The sequence below is a fragment of the Salarias fasciatus genome, chromosome 11 (genome assembly GCF_902148845.1).
Source record: "Salarias fasciatus chromosome 11, fSalaFa1.1, whole genome shotgun sequence".
In the NCBI taxonomy this organism is placed as follows: Eukaryota; Metazoa; Chordata; class Actinopteri; order Blenniiformes; family Blenniidae; genus Salarias; species Salarias fasciatus.
The window spans coordinates 6,494,483-6,520,920 of NC_043755.1; the positions used below are offsets into that span (position 1 = coordinate 6,494,483).

The 26,438-nt window shown below is 41.8% G+C and overlaps 3 protein-coding genes and 2 non-coding genes across 9 annotated transcripts; 3 read left to right on the plus strand and 2 right to left on the minus strand.

Moving 5' to 3' along the window:
• Positions 1-171: 171 nt before the first annotated feature.
• Positions 172-7,016, minus strand: c1r (complement component 1, r subcomponent). Of its 5 annotated transcripts, none has more exons than XM_030103102.1 (14): positions 6,919-7,012; positions 4,594-4,792; positions 4,032-4,239; positions 3,195-3,378; positions 2,960-3,100; positions 2,645-2,850; positions 2,403-2,550; positions 2,094-2,212; positions 1,894-1,972; positions 1,645-1,779; positions 1,382-1,453; positions 1,082-1,287; positions 773-987; positions 172-676 (listed from the first exon to the last, which is right to left on the minus strand). In XM_030103102.1, the coding sequence occupies exons 2-14, from the start codon at positions 4,617-4,619 to the stop codon at positions 310-312; spliced, it is 2,106 nt and encodes a 701-aa protein (XP_029958962.1). In that variant the 5' UTR covers positions 4,620-4,792; positions 6,919-7,012; the 3' UTR covers positions 172-309. The 5 variants fall into 5 exon arrangements, with proteins under 5 accessions (XP_029958962.1, XP_029958963.1, XP_029958964.1 ...); XM_030103103.1 differs by having other exon boundaries at positions 4,594-4,645; positions 6,919-6,995; XM_030103104.1 differs by having other exon boundaries at positions 4,594-4,642; positions 6,919-6,932.
• Positions 6,656-6,710, plus strand: LOC115397533 (U7 small nuclear RNA). Its single transcript, XR_003932507.1, has one exon. It is a non-coding gene; the product is annotated as a U7 small nuclear RNA (small nuclear RNA).
• Positions 7,017-9,959: 2,943 nt separating the features above from the next.
• Positions 9,960-10,014, plus strand: LOC115397534 (U7 small nuclear RNA). The gene has a single exon (XR_003932508.1). It is a non-coding gene; the product is annotated as a U7 small nuclear RNA (small nuclear RNA).
• Positions 10,015-12,056: 2,042 nt separating this feature from the next.
• c1s.2 (complement component 1, s subcomponent .2) lies at positions 12,057-18,448 on the minus strand. The gene is made up of 11 exons (XM_030103108.1): positions 18,328-18,448; positions 17,949-18,147; positions 17,681-17,861; positions 17,136-17,261; positions 16,679-16,872; positions 15,816-15,966; positions 15,610-15,725; positions 14,888-14,969; positions 14,656-14,790; positions 14,494-14,568; positions 12,057-14,405 (listed from the first exon to the last, which is right to left on the minus strand). Exons 1-11 carry the CDS (start codon positions 18,360-18,362, stop codon positions 13,624-13,626), a joined length of 2,076 nt encoding a protein of 691 aa, XP_029958968.1. The 5' UTR covers positions 18,363-18,448; the 3' UTR covers positions 12,057-13,623.
• Positions 18,449-18,710: 262 nt separating this feature from the next.
• Positions 18,711-26,432, plus strand: LOC115397017 (tumor necrosis factor receptor superfamily member 5). The gene is made up of 8 exons (XM_030103173.1): positions 18,711-19,229; positions 19,342-19,467; positions 19,902-20,048; positions 20,143-20,236; positions 20,555-20,631; positions 21,958-22,071; positions 24,113-24,241; positions 24,557-26,432. The coding sequence occupies exons 1-8, from the start codon at positions 19,157-19,159 to the stop codon at positions 24,736-24,738; spliced, it is 942 nt and encodes a 313-aa protein (XP_029959033.1). The 5' UTR covers positions 18,711-19,156; the 3' UTR covers positions 24,739-26,432.
• The last annotated feature ends 6 nt before the right edge of the window (positions 26,433-26,438 follow it).

Here is a 26,438-nt window from a genome sequence, read left to right on the forward strand (position 1 = left end):
GAACTTAAATGTAAGACTAAAAACAAGATGAAAAATACTTTGATGTACAGCAAAGTATTTTCCTTGGGAACCAATATTCTTAACATAGGAGAGATCTAGAAAAACTGCCACACATACAAGGACAAAACAACCGAAGCAACCCATCTAGTAGTCATTCAACTATTCGAGCATCACATACCTTTAATGATGTTTCGAAAAATGATAGTGTTATTTCATAACATTTTGAAACAATGTGCAACAAAGTGACAACTCAGGGTATAGATGTGTCATTTAATGCAAAGTTTCCACATCACACTGCAGAGAGAACTTTCAGTTCTCCTGCATGGTCTTTTTGATCCAGTTCACATAGTTAGCGACTCTGGTATAGACTCCATATCTGTCTTTCATCCCGCAGTTTGCGCCCCAGCTAACAATCCCCGCCGCCCAGAATCGGCCGTTCTCGGTCAGAGTAAAAGGCCCTCCGCTGTCCCCCTGGCAGGAGTCCTTCCCCCCTTCAGGGATTCCCGCACAGAACATGTTGTCGGTCAGGTTTGGTATTTCAGACGTTCCCCGCCTCAGCGAAGTCATCGAAGCACTGCACGTCTGCTGTGACACTAATGGTAGGTTCAAATACTTCAGTTTGTTCGTGAGAATCCGTTTGTTTATTGTTCCTGTGGTTCCAAAGCCTGATACCAATCTGAAAAAAAAGAGTTCAAGAAAATAATGACATAAAGTTAGTGAGTGCAGAGAAAGGTACACAAAATGAACAAATATCAGGCAGTTGTTTATGTACCCTATCACACCAGTCTCATATTCTGCACCCTCTGGAGGCAAGCACACCGGCATTATGGATGAATGAAACGTGATGGGGTCCTGCAGTTTGATCAAGGCAATGTCATTGTTGAAGTCAGTATGGCGTGGATTGTGATATTCAGGGTGAACATGAAGAGAGGAAGGAAAAACGTAAGCGCTCAGATTTTCTGTTACTTCGTTAAGTCCCATGTAAATCTGAAAAAGAGCAAAGGAAAGAGATCAGCGCTAAAGAGTAAACATGGAGGCAGAGGCCATGCAGCTAACGCCAACGGACGCCTGGTATACTTACTCGCACAGTAGAGCTTGGCACGACCTGTGAACCCCTCATCAGCACGTGAGCCGCAGTCATGATCCAGCGGTCTGCGATCACCATGCCCCCTCCTCGGTCTCCTGACACACTCAGGAGCACCTGCCAGGGGATGGTGTCGTCTGGAGCGTCACTGCCGCCGATGATCCTCTGATAGTAAGATATGTGTTTTGTTGGTTGACCACAAACTGGAAGAGAAGCAAACATGCACAGTATGTCACGACTGGTTAAACCCACCGCAGACAGCCCCAGATTGGGTCTTCACAAACGGAAAGGTAATACCTGGAATGCATGTTGGGCTGACAATATCAATACTGGATCTCCAGACTCTGTCTGCTTCACAGGTGAAGGTCACTGGGAAGAACCAACGTACAGGAAACATATGATATAACGTGCAACAGCTGCAGCAAAAACAAGTGTGTCAAGTGTGTACGGATAACTGTGCAATATAATAAAGTGTTCATGCAGTACTGACACAACTAAAAACATGCAGTTCCACAGATTCTTGACGTAAAAGATAACAAAAAAGTTGATGAAAATCTTACCGTTCGCACCACCCAGGAGAAAGTAAAACGGTTCATTGCAGTGATACTGAATGACTGAAAGATACTGATTCTGATAGCCGGACAGGAAGGTCACTCCTCCATTCAGCAAAGGTTCAGGTTCTCCACAATCGATTACTGCAGAAAAACACAGGAAGACATTTCAGCATTTCCACCAGAAAATCTCATGAAAGCTTATTTTGGTGACTTTTGCAGTGTATTTGTTTTGGTATTTGATCCAAACGAACGTACAGTGGCATTCAGGCAGCTTGAGGTGCCACTGTCCATTACTTTGGCACATTGTGGAGAAACTGTCAATCTCTTGACCTCCCTGATGGAAAGAGCGCAAAAAAATATTGAATTGTTAGCAGTTGTTTAAAATTCAAAACACGGACAAATTCACGTTAAGTTCTGCATTTGTTAATATGATTTAAGTAGAAGTTTCGTCTCACAGTCATGATCTTGTAGCCTTGGTCGCAGCGTACGTAAATGTAGTCTCTGTAGAAGTATTCAGTCAATCTGGGGGTGACCCTGCCATTCGCTATATTACCAGGAACCGGACACTTGACTCCTGCAAACACCAAAAATAAACAAGGATATTGTAATAACTGCTTAAGTGTTGCAACCTTTGTGCATTATGTTGACATTTTACTGAAAAAATGCAATAAAAGGAGACAAAGTTTTGGCAGTTGACACAAATGGACGAGTTGATTCAGTCGTAGATTTATAAATATGCAGCCTCTCATCCATCCCCCTCTCACTCTGTGTGCTGTAGTCCAGACTCCAGCCGCTGCTCTGTCCTGCGTCGTCTGTGTGGTAGTTCAGCCTCACGACGTTTGAGTTTATGTGCATCAGTCCCGGACTTTCGTCACCACAAAGTTTTATGCTCTTTTCTTCTGCGATGGCCACCTTTAGACAGAGTAATTGAAAACAGTATCTTTTGCAATAGATTTTAGTTTTCTTTCTTTCTCTTTTTTTTGAAAAAGTCAGTGCTTGACATTACCTCCAACCAGTGATGGAGACACTGGCGACCTTCCTCTGTGTGGACGCTCTCGATGTTGAATTTGTCGGTGAAGTTCAGAGAGATAGTGAAGCCGGATTCAACAGCGATGACGTACTGACAGGAAACGCCATGGGGTGGGGGGCTGGGGTAACCTGGGCTGGAAAGATGACCCTTGGGCTCATCGAACAAGCCTCCGCTGCAGGACACTGGGTATGAAAATCAAGCATGAAGCATTAAATTTAAGGTTCATGTTCAACTTCGTGTGTGTGGGTGTCTCTCTTTCTGTGTTTGCCCATGACTCTGCTCCATACTCACACACACAGCTGCGTTGGTCAGAGCGAAGCTCATAGCCGTGGTGACAGGAGCAGAGATACGAGCCAAGGGTGTTGAGGCAGATCTGAGAGCAGAGGGGTCCGGAGCCATCTTCAGGTTCCGCTGCCGAGCATTCATCAATGTCTGATGAGGAGAAACTGGTTTAGTTAGTGAGAGGTTGATAACAGAGTGGGAAAACAGGAAGCTACAGAGAAGCTGAGGGGAAGGGAAGTGCTACCTATGGCCTGATACTGAGCAGAGAAGCCCACGTTTTGGTGGCGCTCCGGGTTGTTGCCGTCTGTTTGAAACTTGAGCTTGAGGCTGTTTCCTGGTGACAAGATTGGATGGTTTCCTGGGTGATGTCCATCTGCGGAGTTTTCATTGCCGCAAAACTTTCCCAACAGCTTTTCTCCGTAGAGGACCTGAACGATCAGACAAAGGTTCAAAATGTCATTATTTGGGCAAGTTTGCTGTGTTAGAAATTTTGCATTGTGAGTCATGAAATCATCAACATCTTAATTCAAGAATTAAAAATGTCCAAAATATATGTACTAGTATCTATATCAATCCAACAAACTGAGTCATGGCATACACAGAAGATGTGTATTTCTAAGATGAATTTCTTCTTTGATTCATAAAATTAAAATCATAATGTCCCTGGAAAACTACAATGCCATTATTTAGATTTCAGGCGTACATATTGCATTATTCCACTAAGAACTGTGTTCATTTTCCAGTCACAAGTGTGATTCAGAAAAACTTGAGAATCGTTGTTGGAACAGAAAACAAATCTTGCTTCAAATGACTTAAATATCGCTGTGAGGCCACCATGAAGAGATTTAATAATGTGATCAGTTACTCTAAATCATAGATGGGAACAATTTTAACAAAGATTATACACCATGAGCATAATTTTTCTGACACCAAATTTCATTAGATTCTTGTGTGTACTGATAAACCCATTTTATCAAACTACAGTTGCCAACACTCAGTATTCAGATTGATCATTTAAAATTCAAACGTGCATCTCTTGTTCGGGGAAATGTTACGTATGTGTTTAGAAAAGAAGTCTGACTGAAAGCGAGTCGTAGTAGCAGTCTGCAGACGCTTCGATGTCCAGGTGGGTGAAGGTCAGTCGGATCTGGTAGCCCTCGGGCACATGGAGATCCCACTGCTGCTGCAGGTTATGAGGGTAAGGCCTGGGGTATCCTGGAGAATGGACCTCTCCGTGCATCGGAGGATCTGGCAGAGGCCAGCACTCACACACCGACAAGCAGAGAAACCTTCGAAGGTGTATGAAAAGAGGGTTTCATCTGTTTACTGGAACTAAGGTCATCTGAGCCAATAGTCCAAAGTTGGTGCAAACAGGAAAGAACAAACACAACCAATACAGCTGTTGTAGTCACATAATATTGTCAAGAATTAATACATGAAATACTCAGTGATTCATCATTCAGTCAACCTTTTAGGTCAACCGCTGTTTACAGGTAACATTGTCTCCAGCATTGGAGTAAGACACTAAACGAGAAGCAACGCTCAAGGAATTTCAGATATGAGCAAAAATACAATTAGTATAGTAATTTCAGCAAAAATCTGTTTCATGTACAAAAAAAAAAGAGCGCTGTAAACTAACTTACCAGATTATACAGGAGGACCACCCCATATTTATCGAGCGCCTGAGCTGTTCTGCTGTTGTAGAAGCAAATGTCTCACATTCAGGTGAAACATTAATGTCATAAAGGCTGTCGTTCCCGGTGTTTAGCAACCCGCTGCGTTAATGCCAGGAATATGCCTTGTTTGGTTTGGCAAAATTGGTGAATGCTTCACTTCAAAAGACTGCGCAGCAAAGAAATGTTTCTTTTCAAACACAGAGCACAGGAGAATACTACACAATACAACACAAATTGGGGAAATATCATCATTCTGTCACAATGCTCTTCCTTGGCACTGCAGGTTTTAAATACCAACAAAGAATATGTGTGAATAGGGTAAAGGCAGAAAGAAAACTGGTCTTTTTTTTTCTTTTGTCAACAGAACATCGTAGCTTTCACTTTTCACTTTCTTTTTGATTTAAAGGGTTTTTGCCCTTATGCTCATGTTGTCAATGCTACACCCTGACTTTATCCATAGTAAGTTGGCAATGACTTGCCCCTGGTGACCATGAGCAGGTTAGAACAATATGAATGGAGGAATAATTTGTGTAAAATAAATCTCTTCTCTCTTTGCGAGAAGATCCCCACTTGGGGCTGAGGGCATCTTTCAGTGGTTCAGGGTCAGAGGGGTTCTTTTAAGATGCAGGTCTCTTTCTGTGTGGGTTGCAATTTGATTGTCTCTGAGAAGGAGAAGCACTCTCACCACTTTATGAAGGTTTTTCACATTTCCTGCAGCACAACTGAATACTTACAGCATTAAGAACTGGGGGGATTTAGTGAATTAAAGCGTAAGATAATACATGCATCTGTGCATTCATTTTACATTTTGGATTATTTCAGTGCTTAGGTTTTGTACTCATGTGTCAATATTTCGACTACTCCTTTCCTACCACCAGAGAGCAGTATTGGCATTTCGATAACAGAGTGTTAATATTATTGGTGAATGTTTGAAGAAATAGTGGCAGAAAAACAGACTCGAGGTGGTAAGTAATTAAGTTACACAGAGAAAGAGAAACTCAGTCAGGTGTGATGATCAAAAATATATTTATTGGATTTTATAATAATTTGTCTATTGCCTGTTAACAATTTCAGGAGTTCAGGGCATTTCTATGTATGATAATGTGTGATTATATTAGCACATTTTCATTATTGTATTATTGTGCCCCAAAACTATAAAACATTTTTATTTATGATATTGCTGAAGATTGAACTAGTGAGTCCATGGAGATCCTTTTTGAAACTGCTGTCTTAGTCACCTGTGCTTAAAAAAAGGGAAAACTTAGAAAATGTTAAATAGAGAAGATCAATCTGTACTGCGTTCACCATGCTGTTTTTACACAACAGAGTAGGTTGCTGAACATTTATTTGAGTATTTCATAGGCAGATATAAATATTAATAGGTTGTTTTTTGGTGTTAAATAATTGTGAAAGTATGTAAAACAAGTCCTAACTCCATGCAAAGTTAATTTGGCGGCTTTAACGTTCAATGCGACTTGTCTTGCCTAGTTACACCGTTTCCACATGAATATCAGGGATAAACTCCAACCTCCTGGCGTTGTTTAAAACACGTTTTGGGGAAAAAATGGACGAATTTAGGGGGACTCTAGATACGAGTCCGGAATTACTATTACGTCTTAAAAAAAAATCAGAAGCACTTCTTTGCAGGTTAATGACCGACTTTAATGTTTGTGTTTCTCACAGTCGATAAAGGACGCCGTTTGTGAATGAACTGCAGGAGCGTGACGTTTCGCTCGTTGATTGGCTAAAACTAACAAAGTCCCGCCTTTTAAGTGCATGACGTGTTCCGATTGGAAGGTAGCAAAGCTGTTCTCAAAATATCCAGCATGCACTGCGGTAACAAGAGTTTATTTAAAGGATGAAAATTTATTGTATTCTGTTATATTTGTGTTTTTTACCCTATAAAACGTATGATGATACTATGGTTCACGTTTTTGTGGTTAAATTTGGTTAAAAAAAAAACTGACACCATAACTGAGGAGTGTGTGTTTGGGAGAATAATACATCCTTATGCCCATAGAACTTTCAGGATTGTTTGCTCTTTAGATATTTGTCTAGAAGGCTTCTCATAAAGAGAAGCCCCCAGGAATTGTCAAAAACAAAGTATAACCTTACATATCGAAACAGAACAGTTAATCCCGGACAGACACTGACATTTTTCATCGACGTGCACAGAGGCCATTTACAGATCAGGTTAATTCTGACGCACCCATTTAGTCCGTTACGTGGGAACATGTTAGAAACCGAAGGAGATACAAATACGCGTAAATTGAATATACTTATATCTTTCACCTTTGCGGGTTGAATCGAGATCAGTATTTTCTGTTTTTTCCGTCTTTATTCCCAATTTTACTCCCAGAGGTGGAATGAAGCTGGTTATTACGCTCTTGTGACGTTTCGCGTTGTAATTGGCTAAGACTACGCAAGTCCCGCCTTTAAAAAATACCACGTCCTGATTGGCTGTTTGGTGATTTGCGTGCGTAACATCCGCTAAGGCACTATAGTGACATATATTATTATCAAATTAATTGAACAAAGTTGCAACTTTGCTTTTATTTTTGTTTTTTTCAGGGGTGGGGGTATCTTGATAACTTCTCTTAATCTGGTTTTATTTCAGGCATCAGATTTGATATGGCTCAAATGATACCCTGACAAAGAGGTTTGTGTCTGGAACACTCACAATGTTTAAATAGTAAAACCAAGGATGTTTGATCTTCTGTCAATTTTCTAGAAGTTTATCATAAAAGTAAGCCATTATGAGATGGTTAAAAAAGAAATAGAAGTCGTAAGTTTTGCAGGATGAATAACTACTCAGCGTTATTATTATATTACACACTTCATAAATTCGATTCAGTATTTAAACCTTGCAAACCGGATCAAATTACTCTGTGCTAGTTCATAGATTAAAGGTGAAGTTCTGCTTCCAGCCATTACATTTTAATCTAAATTGCACACAAACACACACACACACACACACACACAGTGAGCAGATTACAATTGTAATGTAAGAGAGAGCATCAGAGGAAACAAATGACAGCAGAAAAAGGGAACTTTCATTAGATTTTAATATTTATTATTTACCAACATTGATTGGGAGCAATACACCAAAAAAATCACTACATAGTTCCAGTTGGACATTTCTTGTCAGATTTGTTGATAGGAAGACAGGATGGACAATCTAAGTTTACTTGTTAACAAGACATCTTTTAGACTAAAATGCCTTAATACTTTTATTTCCCCAGAAGTTTCATTAATGAAACCTTTCATTATGTTGTTGCATGAAATTACACTATGTGATCTAACATAAATTATTAGCTCCATTACATATGAATTAATTTAACTTATTTCCAAAATTAATGATTAAGTTGTAATTAGATATTGAGCAGAGTATTATGAGATAAAAAAAATATGTATCACCTATACCTGGCTGCACAGTGCGATATGGTTAGCTCTCTCACTTGAATGTTTTGGGTTTTAATCCTTGCTGTGACATGAAATATGGATGGTGCTTCAAACATCCAAACTAATTTACATGAACAGACACAAATAACGTTTTAATAAAGCCTGTTTATTTCCCTCTTTAGTAAACCATTCATTATTTGTATTGTCATTCAAAGTGAATGTACAACTGCAGTTATTCAGGTTAAGTGGTGCAATTGAAGTAGCCCTCAGTTTTAAAACAGTTAATTTTTTCTGATAATGTATCACTGTATCAAATAATCACACGAGATAACAGTTATGGTATATAAAAGCATAAATTCTATTACATCTGAAACATTGATGGCAGCTGATTTTTATTTTCTTTAGTGTAATATTGATCAGTAAAATACAAATGTATTATTACATTTTTATTGTAATAATACATTTTTATTATTATATTATTGGGTCAATAATCCTGGCATATTTGAGTAGAAGTCTTAATCATCTTCTGCATTTAGCTCAGAAATCAGTCATGGAGTGTGTTGTGATGTGCTTTGCTGGACATTTTTCCACCTTCATTGTGTTTGTTACTGCGATCAATTTGTTGTTTCTATAGTTCCTTTAAGCCAGTCTACGTAATTCTGCACCTTGGTGTAGGAACCCTTGTTCTCTTGGCGTCGGCAGTGTTATCCAAAGAGATGTACAGCACTGGGGGCAATTCAGGGTTCAGTGTCTTACCCAAGGACACTTTGACATGCAGACAGGGGGAGACAGGGGGAGACAGGGATTGAACTCACAACCTCCCAATTGTAGGAGAACCGCTCTCACCACTGACCCACAGCCGCCCCAATTGGGGAATTATTTCCACAGTTGGGGAAATATCATCATTATGTCAAATAAATACCCACAAAGAATATTTGTGAATAGGGTAAAGGCAGAAAGAAAACTGGTCTTTTTTTCCTTTTGTCAACAGAACGTTGTAGCTTTTACTTTTCACTTTCTTTTTGATTTGCAGTGTTTTTGCCCTTAAGCTCATGTTTTCAATGCTACACCCTGACTTTATCCATAGTAAGCTGCCAATGACCTGGCCATGAACAGGGTAGAACAATATAAATTGAGGAAAAATTTGAGTAAAATAAATCTCTTCTCTCTTAGCGAGAAGATCCCCATTTCAGGCTTTGGGCATCTTTTTGTGGTTCAGGGTCAGAGGGGTTCTTTTAAGATGCAGGTCTCTTTCTGTGTGGGTTTCAACTTGTCTCTGAGAAGGAGAAGCATTCTCATGAAGGTTTTTCACATTTCTTGCAGCACAACTGAATACTTACACAATTAAGAACTGAGGAGATTTAGTGAATTAAAGTGTAAGATAATACATGCATCAGTGCAAACATTTTACATTTTACATTATTTCGGTGCTTAGGTTTTGTACTCATGTGTTAATATTTCTACTACTCCTTTTCTACCACCAGAGAGCAGTATTGGCACTTCTTTTCAGATTAATGACCGACTTTAACGTTTGTGTTTCTCACAGTTGATATAGGACGCAGCTGTGGACGCTACTGGAGCGTGACGTGCCGCTCGTTGATTGGCTAAAACTAACAAAGTCCCGCCGTTTAAGTGTATAACGCAATGACGTATAGAATTAATTCTATACGTCATTGGTATAACGTGTTCCGATTGGAAGGTAGCAAAGCTGTTTTTAAAATATCCAGCATGCACCGCGGTAACAAGATATTATTTTGGATTAAAAAAAAAATCTGTATTCCGTTATATATATATTTTTTTTTGACCCTGTAAAACATATATTGATATTGTATTTCATGTTGTTGTGGTTAAATTTGATTAAACAAACTGACACCGTAACTGAGGAGTGTATTTGGGAGACTAATACGTCCTTCTGGTTCGAATCATTGCAGGATTGGTTACTCTTTCAGTATTTATCTAGGAGGTTTCTCATAAAGAGAAGCCCACCAATATTTGTGAAAGACAAACAACAACAAGCTATTGAAACTCAGCAATATAGCAGTTCTAATATAGAAACGAACATGTTGCATTGACGTGACTAATACGCACCCCTTCCGTCCGTTACTTGAGAATATGTTATAACCCGAGGGAGATAGAAATATGCATAAAATTACATATACTTACACACATATATATATATATATATATATATATATATATATATATATACATATATATGTAGCCTCGTGAACCAGCCCCGCCCACTTCACATCCACGTTTGGATTTAGTAGCTGGGGTGGGTTTGGAGACAAGCCTGTGCAGGGGACGTAGGTTACTCCTTTGACTGACAGCGCACTTCAGCCAATCAGCGCTTCAAAACATATACGTCATCAAGATGCGTTAGCTTCTCTAAGATTTAGCTTTAGCTGTTTAGCTCTAGCTTCTCTACACACAAAGACACGTGAAAACGCCTTTTTCTGTTAGAAACTCACCAAGCGCAGACTCTTGCTCTTGCTTCATTGTTGTAATACTTGGTATTTTGGCTGTAACTTTACTTATTGCAGGTTTCAGACGATGGTTAAAGTCCGTAATCTCCGCTACACTCGTTGATGACGTCACTTCCGGTTTAGCCGCCGGAATTTGCCAAAAAAAATTGAAAACAAAAAGCGGCAACGCTGATTGGATCGGCCAGCTCATGACCGAGCCGCATTGTCTTTCTATTAGGTGCGTTCACGATGGCAAAGCCAGAGGTAGACGGAGCTAGACGAAGTAGACGGCGCAGCCGTGGGGCGGAGTTATAAGTCTGCCTCCAACTCGGACAACCCTATGTTCTCCATGTTGGTGTTTCTCATGACTCCACTGTGGGGGGTGTTTACAGGCCCGTCGTCCGGGGTGGCAATGCCCCCCCCCCCCCCTCCCCTCCCCCCCCCCCTCTACACTGGGCTGGAGCCGGGACTGGGTGTTTATTTATGCAAATAAAGCGCGTTGTCATCAAACTGATGACGAGTGGGCTGGGGTCCAATCCCCTGCCTGTATGAAACAGAGAGGTGGGCCAGGTAGCCGCGGTGAGTTGCTCTCGAGCAGCTCACGCGGCTACCTCTGTGACCGATCTCGTTTGGGTCTCGCGAGTTTTCGATGCCCTACGTAGGTCCTACGTATCAGTGACGCCGGGCCACATCTGGGCGGGGCGGCTCAAAAGTCTTAAAGGTCTGCCTCTGGCTTTCTCATGTCGAACGCACCTATTGGCTTGTCCCCAGACCCACCCCAGCTACTAAATCCAAACGTGGATGTGGAGTGGGCGGGGCTGGTTCACGAGGATACAAATTTGACCTTTGCAAGTTGAATCAAGATCAATATTTTCTGGTTTTGCCGTCATTATTCCTAATTTCTTCCCAGAGTTGCTGGTTATAACGCTCTTGTGACGTTTCTCGTTGTAATTGGCTAAGACGACGCAAGTCCCGCCTTAAAAAATACCACGTCCTGATTGGCTGTTTGGTGTTCCGCGAACGTAACATGTGCCAAGGCACTGCAGTGACATATATTATTATTAAATTCATTGAACAAAGTTGCAACATTGCTATGTGAGTTTTTTGGCGGGGGGTATCTTGATGACTTCTCTTAATTTGGTTGTATTTCAGGCATCAGATTTGGTATGGATCAATGACACCCTGACAAAGGGGGTTGTCTCTGGGACAGTCATGCTTCAATGGCGGACGACTGAAAGTAAGGATGATTGCTCTTTAGTAACTTTTCCAGAAGGCTTTTCATAAAGAAAAGCCATTCTGACATGTTAAAAGAAATCGAAAGGGGTTCTAAATTGAGCAGGAGGGATTATTACTCAGCAGTACGATTTTACTCTTCTCAAATTGAGTTCAGTGTTTAAATCTTACAAATTGGATTACATGTAGTCTATGCCAGTTCATAGTTAAAGGTAAAGTTCTGCTTCCAGCCATTACATTTTAACCTATGCACAAACACACACACAGAGCAGATTACAGGTGTAATGTGAGAGAGGGCATCATAGAAAACACATGACAAGCAACTGCAGCAGAAAATGGGAACTTTCAATAGATTTTAATGTTTATTATTTGCCATCATTGATTGAGCAATACACCAAAAAAATCACTACTTAGTTCCAGTTGGACATTTCTTTTCAGATTTGTTGATAGGAAGACAGGATGGACAATCTAAATTTACTTGTTAACAAGACACCTTTCAGACTAAAATGCCTTAAACTTTTATTTCCCCAGAAGTTTCATTAATGAAACCTTTCATTATGTTGTTGCATGAAGTTACACAATGTGATTACCTCCGCCAAGGAGGTTATGTAATCGCGTCGGTTTGTTGGTCTGTTAGCAACATTATGGAAAAAGTTATGGACGGATTGCAATGAAACTTTGTGGAAAGGTGGCCCTTGGGCTAACTTAGAATCTATTAAATTTTGGCGATGATCTGGATTACTGTCTGGATCCAGGAATTTTTTAAAGGATTCTTTATCATTGAGAGATAGGGCAGTCTTTGACATAGTTGGGCAGGCCCGCCGACAGGGGGGGACAAACGGCTCTGTTGTCCCGGGCCCAGGGTTATGGGGGCCCAGAATTAAATGTGGGGGGGCCATCCAGCACCCCACTCACGGCTCCCGACACAGCATGCAGGCACCGCGTGCCGCACCGCTCCGCGCGCCGGATACCAGGATCCAGAACAGACAAAAAAAGGGGGATTGGAGTGTCAGTCACTGTGAGGCAACACATTGACATATGAACATGCAACAAACGGCTTTCTCCCATATATTGTTTGTGTCGGGGAGAAATAAAATGTTTTGTCATTATATATGGTGTTCTTATTGTTGTTGGTGACTGATTTGAGCTGTGGCGGAGGTCTGCGCTCTCTGAGTGCCAAATTCTAGTTTAACATAAATTACTAGCTCCATTATATATGATTTAATTTAACTTATTTCCAAAATTAATGATTAGGTTGTAATTAGACATTGAGCAGAGTGTTATGAATTACAAAAAATATGTATCACCTATACCTGGCTGCACAGTGCGATATGGTTAGCTCTCTCACTTGAATATTTTGGGTTTTAATCCTGGCTGTGACATGAAATACGAATGGCCCTTCAAACGTCCAAACTAATTTACATGAACAGACACAAATAACTTTTTAATAAAGCCTGTTTCTTTCCCTCTTTAGTAAACCATTGTTAAACATTCTTTATTTATATTGTCATTAAGAGTGAATCATACAACTGCAGTTATTCAGGTTAAGTGGCACAATTGAAGTAGCCCTCAGTTTTAAAACAGCGAATCACTGCTGAGAATGTGTCACTATATCAAATAAGCACTCAAGTTAACAGTTCATAACGGTATATAAAAGCATAAATTCATTTACACCTGAAATATTGATCATGAAATGGCAGCTGATTTGCATTTTCTTTAATATAAAATTGATCAGTAAAATAAAAAAAAAATGTAACAGTTATTGGGTCAATAATCCTGGCATATTGGAGTAGAAGTCTTAATTATCTTCTGGATTTAGCTCAGAAATCAGTCCTGGAGTGTGTTGTGATGTGCTTTGCTGGACATTTTTCCACCTTCATCGTGTTTGTTACTGCGATCAATTTGTTGTTTCTATAGTTTCTTTAATCCAGTCTACGTAATTCTCCACCTTGGTGTAGTAACCCTTGTTCTCTTGGCGTCGGCACTGTTGCCCCCAGGAGACAATGCCGGCCAGATAATAAGGCCCGCTGCCCACAGTCAAGGAAGGCAGAACAAACGGCCCCCCGCTGTCCCCTTTGCAGCTGTCTGCCCCCGCTGCTCCAGCACAGAACATGTTATCAGTGAAGATCATTGCTTTGTTCGGTGGCAGGGTGGGTGTGTCTCTGCAGGTATTGACAGGATAGACCCCCAGATGTGCGTATTTTAACATAGGTGACTTGTTGAGATTCTCTGTCATACCCCAGCCTGACACCGTGCCAATTTCATTTTCACTCACAGCCCCGTTGACGCCTGGCAGACAAATAGGAAGGAGGTTTGGCCCAAAGGTAACTCTCGAAGTGAATTTTATAAGAGCGATGTCGTTATCAAAATTATCGCGAGCGTCGCCAGAAATGTGCCTGCTATATCCCGGGTGAATTATGATCCTCTCACTCTTCAAGACAGACACACCGGACCCGCCTGATTTTCTTCCATCCACCAGTCCACCAAAAAGCCGCAAAGAGGTTTCGTCAGCCCCATCCACAACATGAGCTGCTGTGACTGCCCATCGATCATTGATCAGAGATGCGCCTCCTCTTGGATTTTTGATCAGCAGATGCCAAGGTATTTCGCCCCGGTTTGCATTTTGTCCTCCCAAAATTCTGCCCGCACTTGAAATGGATTTTTCAGGCTGACCGCACACTGAAATGCATAGAAGTCGTCAATAAAGAGACATCCCCAACTGAATTTTGAAAATTGAATAACATAAAAACCATGTTTAGGTTCCTACCTTCAATGCATTTTGGCATCTTTGTTTCACCACCATCTGATACCCACTCGCCACTGGCAGTGCAGGTGTATTTGTCTAAAATAGTGAGGAATGTTATTTTTGAAATGCCCTTCCACCATCAAAAACAATTAAAAGAGATGTGTAAAAGCTTCTTATAATCACCGTCTCCTTCCAGTGTGTAGTACTCTGAGGTGCAGTGAAACTGGATCTGGTCCTTATACTGAGTCTGCTGGTTTTCGGAGTCCACCAGCTGAAGGATGCCATCAGTTGGAATATTAGGAAAGCCACAGTTTACAGCTACAAGAACAGAAAAAAAAGGTATTATCAAAGAGCACAATAAAGTAAACAATACAGAATATATTCAGAGAAAAGTGCTGGTGGCAGCTATTCTCACGTTCACAGGAGTAACTGGGCGCCCATGAGCCTGTGCTCTGGCACGTCGCCTCATACTGCGATGACAAGGTGTGGATCTCATGCTACATTGCAAAAGGAAAACATAATTAGTCTTTTGACTGTCTTTTGTTAACCAATGCAGTTTGTCAAAATTGCTAACTTGAATAATTAAATTAAACAGACTATAGCATCTTTATTCATAAACAAGAAAATATGTTTTGTAAATCTGAACCTTTCAGCTCATATTTCAAAGTCAATGTTACTGTGTAACGGTGTAATACAACATTTTGATTTCCGGGTGGATCACCTAAATAATTGGTGGGTCTGTTTGTCGAGCTGCTTTCGTAAGGCGGTTCTCCGTGCTTGCGCCCAATCAGCTTCTCCCTTTTGCGCATGCGCATTCAGAGTGTTTATGTAGCCGTGAGCTTCTGAGCTAGTACTTACCGATGGCGAGTCTGACATAATGAAACTGTAGCTGTTTCGGAAAAAAAAGCTTTATTTATGAGCGAGGCGGATCGCAGAAACTGTACAGAGCCGTGCACGCCGGAGAAGAGGAGATCGCGCTCGTACACTTCCGCGTTTTCTGGGAGAAGCAGGAGAGCCGGGCGGATGGTCTGGCGCATGCGCGTTGTTCAAAAAGTGAGTAACAGACGTGGGGCTTCGTCTTTTCGAGAAAATGTTGTATTCCACCTTTAACTTAATTTTTCACGTTTGGACACTCACTGTCAGTGCGATGTATCCAACTTCACACTTTACTGTCACTGTTTGTCCACGATCGTACTGAGCTTTCTGAGGGGTGACGGTGGAGTGTTGAGTCACCACCGCTGGACAGACCTTATCTGCAGTCAGTGTTGGAGAAAAGTGTTAAAAAAATGAGTTCAGTGAGTCTTTTTCACGTCTCGTCTCATGTGAGGAGGCTGCTGCTGTACCTCTGGTCTGGAAGCGCAGGCTGAAGCCTTTGTTGGTGCCAAAGTTGTCGGAGGTGAAGTGGATTTTGACGTCATTTGAGTGAGTAAGGAAGGGAGACGGAGGTGGTGTCTGTCCACAGAACGGCCCGAGAATCCCAGAGGGAGTTTCAATCTGAAAAAAAAACCCAATAACAAGATAACACTGGAAAATATTTATTTCTCCGATTTTATGAAAAATCTTATTCAATGTGAGAATGAAGAAACAGCTGCTAAGCAGCGCCTACTCAATGACTAATAATAAAAATGCTGTGGAAAAAGACAGACAGGAAGGATTACAGACTTGCGTGTGCTGTTCTGATGCATCAATATTTAGGAGTTTCACTTGTTTGGCAGAGAAGGCGAGCTGTAGTATCGACATGGTTTCTTCCCACCTAATACGGTGGTTGTGGTTTGAGAATCTTTAGCTTTTAATCAGAATCCAAAACCAATGAACCACAACCACAGCGCCCAACATGACTCCTGGTAAAAAGAGTTTTGAATGTGTTCATGGGTGATTGTGTCCGATGGACTGCAACCTTTTTAAGGAAGCCTGCTGCTGAATGCTGAGTTTTACTGAGAAAAGCCTCCAAACCGCCCCATGAGGTTTTAACAAGGTTTTGAAGAAAGATTGATGATCACAGCTTTTCTCAGTCAAAACTGTAGGAGCTTTAGACAAACTCAAAGAAAAATACTAAGTAGAATGTACAAAAAGCTATCAAATCCATGCTTTGGGCACTTCTTTTTTTTTAATTCCTCTTTCTGTTTGTCCCTTTTCCTTCTGCAATTCGATGAATTCAGAGATTTCCCCAGAACCACTCCTCTGCAGTAAGCCACTCCACACTCACCCTCAGTGCATCGATGCATTGACCATCAGGGCTTTGTTCCACATCAAAGTCATCGGAGAAGTGCAGCTCCAGCTGGAGGTGAGCCTCCACGGAGAGACTGTACCGGCAGTTGGCGCTCTCTGCATACGGTCGAGGCCACAGGGGGCTGGAGACGTCGCCTTGGTTCAGTCCAGACAGATCCTCAGAACAGCTCACTGTGTGGTCACAGCAGATTTCATGGTCATTATCATCAATTTACCGTTTTACAAGCTTACTCATTCAGCCTCCCCTCTTGTAAAAACTCTCTCCCTTTTCTGTCAGTCACCCCCCGTCCGATCCTTTCTGCTTCTTCTATTTCCCAATTTTCACTTCATGTTTCGGTTTTATTCACTCTTCCTTGATTTGCCTGCGACTGTCTGATTCACAGGCGTCTTCTCGTCTCAGGCTCTTTCTGCTGGTTCTGACATTTTATTTGTACCGGTGCAAGTGTGCTTGTCTTTGGCCAGGTGGTAACCGTGGCGACAGGTGCAGTGGTACCCTCCCACGAAGTTGTGACAGAACTGGGTGCACTGGTTGTTTGGGTCGTCTTCGCATTCGTCAAAATCTAACAGAGAAAATAAAGGTTATGAAAGTGTGGCACATACAACATTCAGTTTTAGTTTATTTGTACAAATTTACATCAGACAACAAGAATCAACCACTGGGAGAAGACAGTTTTCAGTGCAAGAGGTGAAATTATGTATTTTAAGCAGGATTCAGAGAATGCAAAATAATGGTCTCAAGCACATGCATTTTATCTTTCAAGCTATGGGAAAAAAATGTATAGATCATGTATTTTCACAAGAGTTTTAGCAACAATAAACTGCAGTTGTTATGATTTGTTGAGTTTATTTAAAAAAAAAACTATGAGGGCAACATCCAAAGGCACAGTGAAAAAAATAAAATTATCACAAAAGCACTGAAATGTGGTTGAATACAGGAGCATAGTCCCCCTGCTGCTCTCTTTACTCGTTTATTTTTTACCTTTGATGGTGTAAAACCCTCTGAAGCCAGTGTGCCTCTCAGTGTTTGAATAGTCAGAGTGGAACGACAGGGAGAGGCAGCCGCCGGGCGCGGAGAGGAGGGAGGGATTGACCGTAGCCTGAAGCTCTTCAAACCCCATTTTACCACACAAAACGGAAATTAGGTTGCCATTCGAGTACACCTGAGGGACGGAGACAAGGGATCGGAGAATGAAGTCCTCACCGGAACGACAAGGTGAAGGCGTTTGGTCGTTAATGTGACCCCTGACCTTTATTGCATCGTTTTCACAGTCCCAGCTGTCCTCTATGTCCATGTGGATGAGCTTGACGGACAGGCTGTGGCCTTCGGGAGCACAGCGGCTCCAGTTGAAACTGGCATGAGGCGGGTATCCGGTGGGGTACCCGGGCGACTCGACCCACCCCAGCAGCATCGAATCAGTGGAGTGAAAGAGCAAAAGAAGCGGGAGACTGAGAGAAGCAAAGGAGATATAAAAAAAGTATAATTTGATGTTTAAGAGACTGAATGCATAAAAGACAAAACTGCTAAATCACACTGATCTGGTTAAACACTCAGCAAAAATCAGCAAAAATCTGATGAAGCTAGCATCTGCTTTAAGTGAAAAAAACTCACTGAAGCACAAAACCCACCTTATTGTCAACATCATGATCCGATCCAACATCATGTCAAATAAAATTGAAAAACAAATCTTGTTCCCTTTTCTCACTAACTTATTGTCACACACGCCCTCCTCCCGCTGCCCCTCTTCCTCTCTCGCTCATATTTTGCAGCCGTAAGCATTCAATATATTTTTAGACCGTTTTACTGTAACAGAGGAGCCGCTGTGGGTGACAGGGGGAGTCTTTTCACCACAGTACCTGCGTAAGGCATCCAGAGCCTGGCGCCGTGCCTGCACCACTGGCACAAAGCTCCCCTTAAAACAATGGAGATGGAGGGAAAGGAAAGGAAAGGGTGTATTAGAAAGAGGAAATCTCTCATTCGTGCTGCTTTGTTTCGCGAAGCGAGAGGCCTAGAGTCAGTCTCAGCTGCCATAACTACGGAAACACATGCGCGGCTTCGCTGTCAGCGAGAGAGCTCGTACAGGAAGGAAATGAGGGGAGACGACAAGAAAGAGACAGAGAAGCAGAGACGCAGGGGAAAAAAAAGTAGATGAGGGTCACTGGGGTTTTCCACTGTGTAGGATCAGAGCAAATGGGATGGGTAGCTACAACAGAGCGAGGAGGGGAAACAGGTCTGCAGTCAGACGTCACCGCCAGAGTCGGAGCAGATGCTCAGGAGAAGTGACCGACTGAACGCCGGAGCACCACAGAGGCTTCAGAGACAGCAGCGCCCTGGGAGCAGGAACAGCTTGAACACATCTTTGTTTGAAAAGTAGGGCCTGACTCTGTGAGGAGGAGACAGTGACGGCGTTCAGTTTGGATATTTGACAGCGAGGTGAAGTTGAATGGGCTTGGAGTCATGGAGATGAACTGCACCAGTGAGGATAAATACCAGAGCAAAGATGGGCGCTGCTGTGATCGCTGTCCTGCAGGTCAGTGTTTCAGCCACACTAACATTCCTTATTGTCCCTCACGCACTAAAGCGTTGCAAGAACTCATTATGCAATGTTCCCTCATGTCTGTGTTTTGTTTCCCCCCCATCAGGGCAGTATTTACGAAGTGACTGCAGCGACACGAAGAAGACAGAGTGTGCTAAATGTGTACATGGGTACTTCATGGCCACCAAAAATCACTTACCCAGGTGTCAAGTTTGCAAGGAGTGTAGTCCGAGTAAGTTACACACACACACACTCATACACACACACACACACGTGATCATCCTTATTTACTATAACTTACACATTTTTGCTGCTCACTTGTAAAACAAAACACACTAATATTGCTTCGTATAATATGGCCTCAGTGGAACCGTGGCTCTGCATCATCTGCATTTCTGTCTGCAGCTCAGTTACTTTTCCTACGTTGTTGTTCATTTGTGTATGACAGTCTGTCCTTTTGACCTCTCAGTCCAGTCTGACCACAAGTGCTAAACTCTCTTTTTTTGGGTTTCTCTTCTGACAGTCGGTTCAGCGCAGTAGATGATATGTCTTCCCGACACATTGTTCACACCGTCTTTAAATTGTTTTTCACCGTGTTGTTTTGTCCGCACATCCTATAACACCAAAGAAAAAAAATAACTAAAGCTCTGCATTTCACTCCTGCAGACAACAAACAGATTAAACTCAGTGATTGTACAGCGACGGAAAACACAGTGTGTCAGTGTCGGACGGATTTCTACTGCAGTAATGACGACTGTGACCTCTGCGAGCCGGTGGCCAAGTGTCCTCCCGGGGAGGGCGTCAGGCTGAAAGGTAGGACTGTTTTCAAATAGTCCAGAATGAAGCAGCACAGGTCGTCATGGTGCTGTACTGGCTGCCATTTGAAACGTTTCACTCCTCCGTGCAGCCACTCGCACAAATAACGCCGTCTGCGCTCCATGTGAAGTGGGGACCTTCAGCAATGTGACGGACTCCATCTCACCCTGCAGAGCACACACCAGGTAAGACGCTTCCCTCCTTCTACTTCTAATTCTTGATCATATTCAGAAGAAGGATCGTAAACAACATGCTTGAAATGAGTGTAAATAACTCATCCTCTGACATTTGGGAGAGATTACTCTTCTACTTTATTTTGGTATTGAAACCTTCCACATCCCACAGACTGTATTTCACTGCAGGAAACCGTCTGAGCATCACATCGCTCTCAGAAGCGTGTCTGTGGCTTTTTTTTTTTTTTTTTCCAATCCTACTTGTGAAGACATTAAATCTAAAACAAATCCTTTATTCACATTTTCTGGGTGGATTCTTGTTGCTTTCAGATGCGAGGACTACGGGAGAGTGTTGGAAACTCAGGGAACGCCAACAAAAGATGCCGTCTGCGGAAACTTCAAATCCCGTAGGCCTCTTCCTTTTTTCTAAAAGTCTTTTTACCTTTAAAATGTATGTGTGTTCAGTTGAGCGGATGCTCTAATCATGAGTGATTCAGCGACTTCCTGCTGACTTATTGTTCCTATTAGTCTTCAGAACAAAAATCTGAAGGGGAAGTTGAAGTAGAACTGATAGGAAATCACATATAACAAAACACAAAAACAGAAAAAAACTAACGCACATACAGAAGCTGATGTGTCTCTGGCAGGAGAAAAAAAAAACCCATAAATTCATTTTCAGAAAATGAGGATTAAAACTGGAACAAGAAATATTTTTGGAGCAACAATACTGACTTTGAACTTTAAGCTTCAGCTCAATACGACTGGAAACAGACGGACTGATCAGAGGTCGAGCTGCACGATTCTGAATATGAAGAACTGGATATGAATGAAGTATTGTATTATCTCAGAAAGATTACCAGAGCTCAGATTACTGGACAGAGACACATCATATATTAACATATAGAAGAAGATGAGCTCAGTGCAGTAAAGAATGTCTCTAAGCAGTCGAAATCAAACGGTTACTTTTCATTCTTTGTTGTCCATGCAGCTTCAGTCTTTTCTCATTTAAATCTGTTGTTCATCAATCAGTGTGTGTATTTTTGGAATCAACTGCATTTACGAAATATACATGTTCTTATCTTAGCTTTGAGAGAACATTATATTCCAGTGTTTTGGTATACGGTGGATGTTATTTCAAGCTGAAAGAAACAGATTTGTGATCTAATGACAGTGAGAAGAAGCAGAGACAAGATGAAATATTTAAACATTTATTATAAACATGCAGACAGTCAAAACCGGCACTTTCAGAAGCAGCTGATGTTAATGTGATGCTGCTGTGAACACAGGCCAAAGTTAATGCTACACCCAGAGTTTCTCCTTTTAACCCTTTCATGTCGCTGTTGGGAGAACCCGGTTTGTTCATGATTAATTCTCTGCTCAGCTTACAGTTGACACGAGTTTTGTAAAATAGTAACCAAAGACACAACGGCTTTGGCTGAAGCTATGAATGAACTTCTTCAGGTTAATAGTTAAATTTTCTCCAACATTTAGTCATATGCAGCAGAAGTCTTGCTCAACCAGCCCACTGAAACTTCAGCAGGACACTTCTTTATTTAACAGCTGATTATTACTACGTTATTCCCAAGACTACCAATCTTTTTTTTTTTTCTAGAATTCCCTTCACTCTTATGAAAACACTTGTATGGTTAAAAAAAAAAATTAAAAAAGCCATCATAATTTATTGAGTTTCTTATAAACCTGCCCTTGTCTTTACCTCTGCTTCCATTCACCAGATTGCTCGTGGATGCTGCCTGCAGGCCTGTGGTCTGGACTCGTGTTGACTGTCGTCATCGTCATACTTGTGGTTCTCATCATCTGGAGGCTGAAACGTAAATCATACAGAACAGGTGAGTGTGACACATGTCACGTATTCATTAGAGCTCACAAACACACACACACACACGCACACACACGCACACACACGCACACACTTACACGCCTTCACACATGTTCCGACACAGTGTTATATGGAGAAAATTAGATGGCACAGTATTTGTTATTTGTGCTATCGTTAAGATGTGTCTGGATTTTTTTATTTGTGCAAAAAGAAGCATTAAACTCTGTTTTTCTTTTTGGTTTTGTACAAGAAGTCAGTTGTTGAAGCAGCATAACAGACTAGAGAACGAAGGAGGCATGAAGCGAGACTGAGCTTGACTGAGCTTGACTGAAAATTACATGCTGAATGAAGAAACCACATCCTGTACATATCCAGCCTGACACAGTTATTTGATGTGTGACGCGCGCTTTTCAGGCGGCTAACTCATATTGAGAGCCAGTTCCTACGCATTTTGTTCTGTCACACACCATGATGTTTTAGCAACGACATATTACACCACCATTCTCTGCATTTCCAGCGAACCAATAAGGCCAGTACTGGAATTTACACGTGAAATTCAGAGCCTCTGAAAAAACAACAAGTGTGCCTTCCTGTGAAAATCATCCTCAGATCTCTGTCATGAACCAGATAACCTGACTGATAGAGGGGATTTTTATTTTTCATTTGTGTGAAGTTTATATCTTTAAATCGCTGAACTGGAGAAAAATGCAGGCGTGTGTGATTTCCAGCCAGAAACAGAGACTTTGAAGTCACCACAGCAGATTTACAGTAATTACCATGTCGATATGCCTTACCCAAAACTTTTTTATTATTTCTTTATCATCACAAATTACAGTTAGTGTTGTTCGTGCTCTGCCTGAATCTTTTGCACAGTTGGGATTTGGCTTCACCAGTTTTAGAGTTAGTGCAGGATCTCTCATGGAATAAGTGATTGATTTTCATCTTTCAGAAGGGAGCGCAAGAAAATGTGATTCTGTACTGGAGGATAGCGTTGCCTTCTTGTTATGCTTCTGTATAATTCTGTAAACTTGGTGTCCATTGAGAGCTCATCCTGTCTGTATTGCTTAGTGGTTCTGAACATCTGACACAAATCATTTTAACCAACGGTGACAGGTCTTCAGTTTCCCTCCACTCATAGAGAAACTAATTCACCTCTCTGTTAGTGGTTCATAAAAGCCTCGTCTGGAAATTCCAATATTGGCTTAGAAAAAAAAGAGCAAAACAAAACAGCGTCAAATGACTGTGTTTAATGGCGTCAGGCCGAATCAGGGGGCAGCTACTGAAGACGTGACAGCTCTTCTTGCCCTAGATGCGTAGGTACCGCTCTGGCAGTCGATGGTAACTGCTGTGAGTCAGCTCGTCTGAAAGAGGAAACCTCAAAACTTCCTACAACCTCGAGTCTGTACAATCGGAAATGAGAGCGAGACACTTTAGACAGAATTATAGGAACAGGCACCGCAGAGCAAACGCTGAAACATTTCAACGCCATTGCTTTTAGGTGCATTAAAACTGGTTAGTGTATGTTTCAATAATGTCATCAACTTACTACAGGAATTTTACTTTCTTAGAGATTCACTGCTTTGTCGAGGAGCAGAAGACACACCTCTGAAGTGAAAACATGCAGAGTCCAGTGCAGGGGGGCTAAAACCGGCCTGTAAGAGGCTGCAGTCCGGCCTGTGAACCCACCAAGCAGATTACAACCTGCAGCAGTCAGGAATGGGGTTTTGTGGACATTTCACTGTGTTTTGCATCATCAAAAATGTCTTTATGCTGACACTGTGGTAATTTTTTGGTGCTAATTGCAGTTCATCTAAAATCTTTGCCACAACAAAGTGAAACATGTGGTCCCTGAACTAAAATAAGTTTGTCTCCCCAGCCTTATGAGTGATGGCGCCTCAGGGCAGTTTTCAGAGATGACAGCGCCACCTAAAGGCTGATTGGTTCAATTACTTCCCACCAATTGTGTTTTATGGGGAATTTCTCACTGCATTTTTCCAGCACTGGTGCTCAGAACCTCACTAAAGTCACTGTGTCTTTGCTGTCATTCGCAGCAGTGAACTCCAGCCCAGCTGTTTTGGTGGAGGTGATTCCCGCACCACCACTCACTCCCCCGAGGCTGACCTCCCACTGCCAAGAGAGCTGCAAAATGGAGGAGTGCAAATTATCCATTTACAACCCAGGTGAGCGATCAACGACATCCCTCAAAGTCATCACCAATTAACAGCAGAAAACATGACGCTCATTAGTTCTGTGAGGCTCGGAGGCTTGTTGAGTCTCTGCCAAGTGACACTGTCGCAGTTCACGGTTATCCAGCACATTAAACTCTTCGTGTTCATATTTTCCAGTAGGTCTATTTATCAGTCTGGTGCAGGTGTTTAAAAACCCTCCATGCATATAAACGCTCTGAGTGCCATTAAGACTGACACACAGTTCAAAGCACATTCAGTTTTTTATGGCCGGCCGTCCTGGATATTGATTTTATTGTCCTCTCTTAGATGACACTTCGGTCGGTTGCGCCATGCAGGACAGCTCAGACATCAGCCTTCTCAAAACTCCGCTGAAGACCTCCGTCTCGTTCGTTGAATCCAGCCACGTCAATGGGACGGCAGCGTACATCAGTAGCAGCCTGCTCAGGTCCTGCTCCGAGCCTCAGGAGGACGAATGGTGCGGGACATAACCGAGGAACCCCTCCGCTGAGGGAGCACACTCCTTCCTTCCTGCTGCGGAAACAGTGAACCTGGGACATTGAAACTGGATCTTTTTTTGGCTTCATCATGGTCGCCAGTTTACCAGACTTGAATAAGAACTCCGGCTCAGATCATGTGATCGTACGTTTTCTTTACAACCAGCTGCGCAAACAGAGGTGCAGCTCTGCAACTTCACAGCTGAAAGAAGAACCACCTGCAGACTGCGGCTCCGTCTTGTTTCTACCCAGGATTATTGTGATGGTCTCCGTTTTATAACGTGGCAAATCTCACGAGAGGACCAAATAAAAAAGAGATATCATCACACCGCCACAGACTTATGGTCCCATGTGCCTTCATCGCTTTAAAAATGTACTGTGGATGCATGTAACACATCATGATCACAGACCACGCTTTTAAAACCGTGCAATGTATGGCAGATACTGAATGCAGCTGGATTTCTGTGGGAGGTCAGCATTTTGAGAAATTTAAACATTTTCATTTCACAATGTACTCATACTTTTTTTTCATGAAATTATCTGGGATGTTTCCTTTGTTGTCGCTGTCAATTTTCTGGAAACTGGTGTATTTGAGCTCAAACTGGGCTGCAATGATACTGCTGATGTACAACATGCCCCATTGCATCAGACTGTGACAGGTTTAAGTTATGTTATGTTCCTCCAGGTTTTATTGTGCTGATCAGCAGTTATCTCCTGTTCCACTCAAATCTGAAACTTCTGTCTTATGAAGAAAACATTTTCTGTTACTGACTGAATTTTAAAAAGAAAACTTTTGAAGTGTAGTGCGTCTCCATCCTGGCTGAGTGTTTGTTTTCACAGTGTGTCGTTGTCACTCAGAAGAGATCAGCTGGTCTGTCCCACATGTGTAACATTTCATTTCCCATTAAAATGATTTTTAATGTTGAATAACTTTTACAGGAATTTAAAACATGTCTTACTATGATGTGAATTTAAGTTTAAACGCGTCATTTTGCTTTGACAGATTCGTATATAATGTGAGTTTATGTTGTAAGTATATTATTTCCATCATCTCTTTATCCACGTTGGTGTTGAAGACGTAACAGAGAAAACCACAGCAAGGATCTCAGCCCAGGTTTATGTTACTGAGGCCAGAGCACAAAGACTCCAAACAAATTCATCACTCTTTCTGTTGCTCTCACTGCCACATTGCTGCCATCTGCTGTTCAGCTCTTTGTTTCAGGGTCATTTCCACACAACCTTTATGAACAGTTGCAGTAACTGACAGTCTTGCAGTGTTATGTAAGGTCATTCCACTTGTTAGACTCCACTCCTGGATCGGTGACTCGTCTGTTGGGCTGCACATGTTGCACTCAATGCAGTATGGGATTTAATTTACATATTTTTAGATCGTGAGCAGAAACTGGATCACTCACAGAAAACTTAAAGTCACACGAAGAACATGCAAACTCCACACATAATGACCTCAAACCAGGTTCAAACAAGCCACTACACCATCTACTATATTGAAATACCGCAATATATTGAGTTAATATAATTAAACAATACTATTCTTTAACATTTGCAGCATGATTCCATAGCCACTAAATTAAAAACTAAATGAGAGTAACTTCTTCTGAAGTTTTACAGTTAAATTGTGCAATGAGTGAAGATCGTGAAGCCATGAGTTACAGAGAAACAAAATTCTAAGCGTG

Bases quoted from the DNA above. Each gene is read 5' to 3' on its own strand.
- c1r (XM_030103102.1), bottom strand. From the start codon at position 4,619: ATGGGGTGGTCCTCCTGTATAATCTG. The intron at 2,213-2,402 runs GTGAGAGGGGGA...TGGTGTTTGCAG, and splicing joins TCTGGACTACAGCACACAGA to GAGTCAAGTGTCCGGTTCCT. The intron at 1,288-1,381 runs GTATTACCTTTC...CTTCTCTTCCAG, and splicing joins CAGCCCAACATGCATTCCAG to TTTGTGGTCAACCAACAAAA.
- c1s.2 (XM_030103108.1), bottom strand. From the start codon at position 18,362: ATGATGTTGGATCGGATCATGATGTTGACAATAAG. The intron at 15,726-15,815 runs GTACAGCAGCAG...CACTGACTGCAG, and splicing joins CCTGCGCTTCCAGACCAGAG to ATAAGGTCTGTCCAGCGGTG. The intron at 14,970-15,609 runs GTGAGTGTCCAA...TTTGCAATGTAG, and splicing joins TTGGATACATCGCACTGACA to CATGAGATCCACACCTTGTC.
- LOC115397017 (XM_030103173.1), top strand. From the start codon at position 19,157: ATGGAGATGAACTGCACCAGTGAGGATAAATACCAGAGCAAAGATGGG. The intron at 19,230-19,341 runs GTCAGTGTTTCA...CCCCCCCATCAG, and splicing joins CTGTGATCGCTGTCCTGCAG to GGCAGTATTTACGAAGTGAC. The intron at 19,468-19,901 runs GTAAGTTACACA...TCACTCCTGCAG, and splicing joins TTGCAAGGAGTGTAGTCCGA to ACAACAAACAGATTAAACTC.